General features: G+C 38.4%; 1 protein-coding gene across 1 annotated transcript in view; it reads right to left on the reverse strand.

Annotated features, from left to right (window-relative positions):
* Positions 1 to 6922: 6922 nt before the first annotated feature.
* The window catches only part of LOC142632218 (protein BASIC PENTACYSTEINE1-like), a 2002-nt gene continuing 21 nt past the window's right edge, over positions 6923 to 8903 (reverse strand). Inside the window, exons 1-2 of the mRNA XM_075806641.1 lie at positions 8373 to 8903; positions 6923 to 8277 (exon numbers count right to left, since the gene is read on the reverse strand). The exon at positions 8373 to 8903 is cut by the window's right edge and continues 21 nt beyond it. Of these exons, the coding sequence (XP_075662756.1) occupies positions 7183 to 8043 (861 nt within the window). The 5' untranslated portion in view covers positions 8044 to 8277; positions 8373 to 8903 and the 3' untranslated portion in view covers positions 6923 to 7182. The remainder of the gene's footprint in view (positions 8278 to 8372) is intronic.

The following is an 8903-nucleotide window of genomic DNA, read 5'->3' on the forward strand; positions in this document are numbered from 1 at the left end:
AATGCATGCCTGTGTGTATCTGTGTCTGTAAAATTAACTCTGTAATAGCAAACCTATTTATATGTTTGTAAACTTACTCCCAACAAACAAATAAGTTTGTGCCTTCTATTGATTTTTCTATCCAATTAAACCTCTATATAATTGCAAAGAATGCATATAAAAATAACATATGGCATAAAAAAACCATTGCCAAAGTTTGCACCTACTATCAATTCATTTGATGATAAACCATAATGATATGTTAAGTCAAATAAACCATAATGATAAGTTAAGTCATAGGCTTCACAGCAGTGGGGTCACTGCACTTGTCCATTTCCTTAATTTAACTTTCAGCTTAAGTAAGTGAAGAATGCTTAGTTTACCTATCAACCTCAACAAGTAAAGGAGAAGTAGAAGATAAATAGAATGAAAGAGAATTGGATGAGTTATGGGGAATTAGTTTAGCAATTCTCATCTTCTCTTTGCTAATGATACTATCTTATTTTGTGATGCACCCCGGGAACAATTATTATATATACAAATGGTGCTGATTTTCTTTGAAGTTATCACAAGCTTGAGAGTCAATGTTGGCAAGAGTGAGATTGTTCCAATAAGTTAGGTAGGGAATTTGTCTACCCTAACTAGTGTTTGATGTTGCAAGACAGGTAGCTTACCTATGATTTACTTGGATATGCCTCTTGGGGCTCATTATAAGGCTCCCTTGATATGGAATACTATTTTAGAAAAAAATTGGGAGGAGGCTTTCTAGGTGGAAATGTTTATACCTGTCTAGGGGTGGCAAACTTACTTTATTAAAGAGTACTCCATTGAGCCTTCCTACTTATCATTTATCATTGTTCACTATCCCTCAAGCCATGGAGGCAAGAATAGAAAGGATCCTAAGGAATTTTCATTGGGGGAATTCTAAGGAAGTATTGAAATATCCTTTAGTAGCATGGGATAAGGTTTGTTTACCGGTGGAGGTAGGTGGTTTGGGAATCCGAAGGGTTGGGTTGCTTAACCAAGCCTTGCTTGGGAAGTGGCTATGGTGTTTCGGGCAGGAAGTTAACAAGTTATATCAACCAAACATGGTGTGGCTTGTGGGGGCTGGTGTAGTAGTGATGTTCGAGGGACACACAGTTGTGGGTTGTGAAAGAATATTAGGGCAGGTGCTGATAGTTTCCTTAGACATGCGAAATATGTTGTGGGGGAGGGTTAGGGCTGTCCAAACAACCTGCAGAACCGACCCACCCGGCCAAACCGACCAGACCCGATCCGTCCACTGCCCGATCCAACTACTTCGGCGGCCAGCAACGGGTCTTTGCTTTCCAAAACCGTTTTCGACGGGTCGGCAGCGGGTCTTTTCTTCCAAAACCCGAAGCACCCGACCCGACTAGACTATAAAGGGGTTAAAAGGAATTTTAGAATTCACGCACCCACTCAATTCTTCTACTCTCACTCTCTCCTCTAACGATCTCACTGCTCTTCATCAGTTCGCCGATCAGACTCTTCGCTGATCTCTGCTCGTCGCCGATCAGACCCATCACCTCCATCTCTCAGGTTTGATCTCTCTACTCTCAGTCACTCATCTCTCTACTCTCAATCACTCGATCTCTCGCCTCCATCGCTTACATCGCCCAGCCCTCACCAATTCAGTCACTAGATCTCTCTCTCTCAGGTTCAAGCTCTCAAGTACGATCTTCGTATTCTCTGTTATTTGGATTTGTACTTGTAGATCTCTCTATTCTTTGTTATTTGGGTTTGTGGATCTGTTATTTGGGTTTATTGATCTGTTCTTTGGGTTTGTAGTTGTAGATCTTTTGAATCGTTGGTTTTACTCTTTGAGTTTGTGTTTGATCTTTGTATTTTCAGTCGAAATCAAAGCCGACCACCATCCACCCGAGCCCAATGCAACTCGACCGGTCTCTTTTCGCGGTCGGCGGCAGGTCTGGAACTTCTCCACCCGATTCTGTCGAGTCAGTTCCGGGTTGGGCACAAACCCGACCCAAACCGACCCATGGACAGCCCTAGGGAGGGTAATCATATCCATTTTTGGCAAGATCCTTGGAGTGGGCCTATTCCTCTAAAGGATCTCTATCCAAATTTGTTTGCATGCTCTGTGTCTAAGAAGCTTATATTTCTAATTTGGTTATTTATGTATCTGAAAATGGAAGTAGGAGTTGGAATTTACAATTCCGCCGAGCTTATATTTCTATTGTTGAATGTCCTTGGCTGCAAGCAAGGTACTCTTCCAATGAAATATTTGGGTCTTCCCTTGGGTGCCAAAATTCAAGGATAAGACAATATGGAAGCTGATTTTGGAGAAGGTGGAAGGAAATTAGCAAGACGGAAAAGTTTGTACTTATCCAAGGGAGGTAGAGTCACTTTAATTAAAAGTACTCTTTCAAATTTACCTACTTATTTTCTTTCTTTATTTCCTATCCTTACTTCTGTGGCTAATTGAACCCAAATTTTATCTAGTTAAATGGCCTATTGTTTGTACTCCTCTTTCTACAGGTGGTTTGGGGATAAGGAAATTAAGACTTTTCAATGAAGCTTTGCTTGAGAGGTGGCAATGGAGATTTGAGCTTGAAAGGAATGCTCTTTGGAGGCAAGTGATAGAGGTGAAATATGGATGTGTATGGGAAGGATAGCGTACTAGTTCAGTTTCTGGTCCCTACGATGTTGGTTTGTGTAAAAATATTAGTCGGGATGGCCTTCTTTGTCTCGTTATATTTGTATGATATTAGTGATGGGTCGAAGGTGAAGTTTTGGTGAGACCGATGGTGTGGAGAGACACCTCTCACTGTTAGCTATCTTGATTTGTTTAGAATTTGTCAAGATAAGGAGGCAAGTGTGGCTAAGCTTATAAAGTTCACTTTGGCTTACTTTACTGAAGAGCACTTTGTCGAGCCTTTCCAACTTATTTTCTATCTTTGTTTATTATTCCACAACATGTAGGCGGAAAGATTAGAGAAGATTTAGAAGAATTTCCTTTGGGGGAGATTTGATGAAGTTTTTAAATATCCGTTTGTTGCTTGGGATTAAGTTCTTTGGTTGGTGGATGCAGGTGGTTTGGGGATTCAGAGGATTGGGCTTTTTAACCAAGCTTTGCTTGGCAAGTGGCTTTGGCACTTTGGGAAGGAAGTTACCCATTTATGGCGTTAGGTTATTGAAACCAAATATGGGGAGGTTAGTCGAGGCTGGTGCACTAGAGTTGTTAGAGGGACACATGGTTGTGGGTTGTGGAAGAAACATTAGGAGAGGTGCAGATGGTTTCTTCGGTCATGTAGTGCATGTAGCGAAAGAGGGTATTTGCATTCGGTTCTAGCACGACCCTTAGAATGGTCCTATTTCTTTGAAAGAGTTATATTTGGAATTGTTTGTCTGTGTTGTAGTTCAAGAAACTCTAATTTCTTATATGATTTTATGTGCTCCAGAAGGGAGAGGTAGGAGTTGGAACTTACTTTTTCGTCGTGAATTTAATGACTAAGAATGACTAAGAAATGTGGAGATTTTACTCTTTCTTTGAGCATGTTTCTGCCAAAATTCCAAAGGGGGAGGGTGATGATGTTCTGATTTGGCAGTTGAATCGTAGTGGTATTTTCAATGTGTGCTCCTTTTATAATTTCTTATTGAAAGCCCCTTATGTTTCCTTCCCTTGGAAGAGCATTTGGTGTGTTAAGGTACCTACAAGAGAGTCTTTCTTCTTATGGACTGCTGCTAGGGGTGGTATTCTTACAATAGATATACCTTGTTAAGAAGAACTTACCTCGTGTTAATGGATCACCTTTTACTCCACTGCAAGTTTGCTCATGCTTTGTGGAGTGAGGTTTTTCTTATGTTTGGGGTTCAGTGAGTGATGTCGAGTACAGTTGTCTCTCTTCTTTTCGCTGGGAGGAATTGGTTGGGGAATTATTCTTCAAATATTTGGAATATGGTACTAGCGTGTCTTTGTGGTTGGTATGAAAGGAACGCAATGCCCGAACATTTGAGGACATTGAGAGACCTATGGATTTGTTAAAGACTTTGCTAGCTAGGACTTTATTTGAGTGGTCTCATATTTGGAGTCTCACACATTTTATTTACTTGTCTGATTTCATTATTTCTGTTAGATTTTTCATTTGATTTTATTGCAATATTTTCTTTGTTGTGAGTTTACAATCGTAAACACATTGCACTTTTGCTATCAATAAAACTTTTATTACCCATAAAAATAAAAAAATAAAAAAGTTTCTTTAGGGAGTGTTCATGATCGAGAATTGGAGGTTGTGTTGAGTTTCATGGATACCATATATGGTTCTTATGTAAGGGGGATTGGGGAGGATAAAATGAGAAACCAGATAGAAATAATGGGTTTATGGTTAATGATTATTTCAATCTTAGTTGGCGCTAATGATTCTAGTTTACCTTGGAAAAGCATCTGGAAGCAGCAAATCCCATCTTGAGAGGCTTTTTCTTTGTCTAGACTGTTGCTTGGGGTAATGTCTAACGATTGACAATTTACGAAAACGGAAGGTTTGGATATTGGATTGGTGTTATATGTGCAAATGTAATGGTAAATCAGTTGACCATCTTTTCCGTCATTGTCCAGTTGCTATGGATTTGAGGTCTATGGTTTTGGGTTTAATTGGAGTAAATTGGGTTATGCCAAAATCAGTTATGGGGCTCCTAGCTTGCTAGCAAGGCTGGTTTGATCATCATGGAAATGGTCATATATGGATAATTGTTCCTCAATGTTTAATGCGGTGTCTTTGGAGGAAAAGAAATAGTAGGTGTTTTCAAAACAATGAAAGATTCATACCGGACCTCAAGTTATTTTTCTTTAGAACTTCATTGTATTGGTTGACTGCTTTGCAAAAAAAATATTCTCTTCTTTTCTTGATTTTCTTGATTTTCTTGATTTTCTTGATTTTTGTAATATTTGTTCTTGATTTGTTGACCCTATACACTCCTACAAAGGTGTCCCTTTTTTTATATCAATAAAACTTATCAAAAAAATTTACAATTCTGGGAGCTTTTCATAATTGGGAATTGGAGGGCTTATGTTCTCTCTTTTAGCATCTTTATTCTGATATGCCTAGTGGGGAGGGGGATGGTCTCTTATCTTGGAAGTTGACTCGGTCTAGTGTTTTTGATGTCTGCTCTTACTATAATTTTTTATGTTTTGTCTGGCCCTGCCTTCAAGCTTTCCCTTGGAAGAGCATATGGGATTTAAAGGTAACTAAAAGGGTGTCTTTCTTCTTATAGACAGCAACTTGGGATGCTATTCTTACCGTTGATAATCTTGTTAAAAGAGGTCAATCCATAGTTAATTGTTGTTTCTTGTGTTGTTATATTGGGGGGAAATTGTAAATCACCTTCTGCTCCATTTTAAGTATGCTCATGCTCTATGGTATAGTGTGAAGTCTTTTTGATGTTTGGGATCCAATGGAGGAATTGGTTTGGAAAATATTCATCAAATGTTTGGAATATGGTTCCAACTTGTCTACCATGGTTAATCTAGGGGTCTAGGGGAACATAAAACCTGTATTTTTAAAGATATGGATAGACCTGTAGATTCTTTTGAGGTCTATGCTAGTTGGGACTTTGTTTCAATGGTCTAGATAATGGGGTTTTACACATTGTATTTCCATTTTTTATTTTCTTTTACCTATCAATTTCTCTTCTTGTTACTTGTAATTGTTTTAAGAACCAAGTGTTCACCATCATAACACAATGTGTATTTTATTTAATAGAACTTTGATTACCTATCAAAAAAAATAGCAATTCATCAAAATAAAATTTGTTCAATTCACCCATGAACAAAAAATGACCCCATTGCCAAGAGTCTTATAACCCAATTGGCATATCCTAGTATTTCCAACAGAGATGTCTAAGGTTCAAATCCCCTCTTCACCATTATAACTATCGAATTTATCCACCAAAAACAATGAAATCCTTTTAAAAAAATTATAAAAAAAAGAGAGCAACAAATGATCCCTTATGAAGTCCATGTAAAAGCTTTTCTTTTGTGGTTATTGCTCCAAACAATAATTAGACACCTGTTACATTTGAAGTTTGAAAATATATATTAATTACCTTAACTATTTTCAATCTCTCATTACTCCCGGTCCCACTTCCAAAATTCTCTAAAAGTAAGGTACTAAGCCGCCAAATTTTATGGTAGGTAGAATATAATGGCTAAACATCTTAACTAGCTGCATAGATTATAGATACCAGATTCTACTATGTTACTTTTGTATCTAAAACTATGAGAAATCAGTTACATTGGTAACTAATTATGCTCCTCAACAAACATGCATCTAGACCAATGATATACATTAATTCAAATACTTATCTATTTAAATTTACAAAATATTCAATACTACAATTATAATCATGCAGAAGACCACAAACTTTTATAAATTTAAACAGAGTCCCTTGGCCCTACGGGTGTACTGGGAAAAAGTTATGGTCGGTAAAGTTTCTCTCATGCCATCATAACTCAATCACTGAATCCATTATTAATTTTACTGACAATGAGACCAACTGAGATAATCCAAACACTCTTTGATCTCAGACCCCAAAAGGACAATGAAACTGACAACCAGATTTGCTTACATCAAGTGTCAACCATCATTGAAAATCAAACAAGATTAAATTAAATTTAAGATACACACACACACATATATAACCAACTTCTCCGAAATTTTTCATTTAGGTTTTTTAATTAATATATTATCATACAGCAGCTAAGTTTCAACATAAAAGATAAAAATAACACCTAAGAAGTAATAATATTAAGCAAAAGAAGTAATTCCAGAAGAACATAAGTAAGAATAGATTTTAGAGGAAAAAAAAAAGCAAAAAATTAGTGATATTGAATTCAATGTGATTAAGTACAGATGCCAAGCAACAGAGGTATGTGCACGGAACGTCACATTTAGGTCAGGAAGTTCACTTCGCTGCAAGAATCTGAAAGATTGCTGGTTGCAACCTTATGGGAATTCAGTAAAATTGATGTTTCTAGAACACAAGGAAAGGAGGATAGAATAACATAACAGGAGAGCCCGAAGGAAAAATATAAAACCACATTACATAACAGAAGATTTTTATCGACTACAAACTATCTCAGAAGCCTCAGCTTTAGGCCACTAACATATATACAAGGTTACATGCTGAACGCAATGTATGGTCTAATAAAAGTTCGACATAATACACCTACCTGATGGTGACAAACTTATTTGTTCCATGTTTGGCCCAGTGGGTCCTCAAATCAATCTGATTAGAGAAGTCGTAACCTTCAGCTGCAAGTTTCTCCAAAACTTTCTTAAACGCTCCTATACTCATCTTTCTCCCTGCAATCCTTGCTCCACGCCTTTTAGTACTCATTGGCAAGGGATAGATTGACATATTAGTAGTACAACACGCAGATTGCCACCCACCAGAGCCCCATCGATAACACTGCTGAGGTGTCCCAGTACACGAGCAAACTGGGATAGGAATGCCTGATATATCCATGTCAATCCCATTTATTACAATCTCTGTAGTTTTCTTCGCTGCTGACCTCGCACGTGGAGCAGAAGGACTACTCTCGGCCTTTGTTGCACGCGGGGCTCTCTTAGCCTTCTTCTCTTTGGTGGATTTCGGGGGTTTCGCTCCCTGCCTTTTCTTAATAGGTCCATTTTCCTTCTCAACAACTGTCACTTCTGTACTTATAATCCTTTCATCCTTGGACAGATCAGGTGGTTGTTGAACCATCTGCACATGATGAGCAGAGGATGTCTCGGGCAAAACAGAATAATTTGGGTTTGGTGTGGGTAACACATTAATATATTTCTCTCTCTGATTAATCCAAGCATCCCTCATGTAGTCCATGGGGTATGTGGAATGTGAAACCCCAATATCCCTATGGTGAAAAGCTCCATTGTTACCACCGGCCAAGACAGCAGCATTGCGGCCTCCTATAAGTGGTTTTTCGGGTATGGATGACATAAGTTGAAGACCCAGATGGCCTTTAAGGGATGTTGTCGGTTCATAATAACCCCAGTTACGCATATTCAAACTATTATCCCCATCCATTGGGTTTGGGACCAAATATTATTCAAAGTAGAAAATGCCCAAAAGATAAAACTACAATCTTTACTTATTTTTTTCTAAATCCGTGGCAGGGGCTTTAGCCTAAGAAACAAAAAACCCAGTTGGAAATACAATCGTCAAAGCTCTAAATGGCAAGACTTACTAAATTAGTGAATACCCACATGAATTGAGTAACAACATCATCTGGGTCAAAAAGTTCTTTGGGAACTCAGATCTCTGCAGTAAGTGAACACAGAAAATGAAAAATTAGATACTGCAAATAGTAATTGATATTTATTTGTTTTAAAGAGTGAAAGATGAGACTTACTTACCTGATAGAAAAAAAAAATTTCTTGTCATTTGAAGATTTAAACCCAAATCAATGACAAAAAATCAGCCTCTCAAGTCAAATTCCAAATCCAAATCCAAAACCAAACCCAGTCAATCAAAACATCCAAAACCCCAAATGCACAGACCTCAGCAAGAAAAAATATTTGCTCCTCTCTGTGGCTTTGTGACCATCCACCACCAACCACCCCCACAGAAAACCCACCACCGCCAATCGAAACGTAACCCACACCACGAGAGAGAAAACCCAAACCCTCCAACTCCGATCCACACCAAAACCCACGAACCACCACTTACCCACACCACAGCGCCGCCGCAAGGACCACGATAGAGTAAGAGAGAAGAGAGGTCTGACGAGAGAGACAGTAAGAGAGAGGTCTGAGAGTGAGGGAGGTATTAGAGAGTCAGCGAGAGAAGATAGAGGGACCAGAGAGACGAAATGTACGAGAGAGAGAACCTATAAATAAATAAATAACAGCTCTAGCCTGTGCTAAATGCCAAGGCCTATTTGGTAA

Source organism: Castanea sativa, chromosome 4 (assembly GCF_040712315.1).
Source record: "Castanea sativa cultivar Marrone di Chiusa Pesio chromosome 4, ASM4071231v1".
In the NCBI taxonomy this organism is placed as follows: domain Eukaryota; kingdom Viridiplantae; phylum Streptophyta; class Magnoliopsida; order Fagales; family Fagaceae; genus Castanea; species Castanea sativa.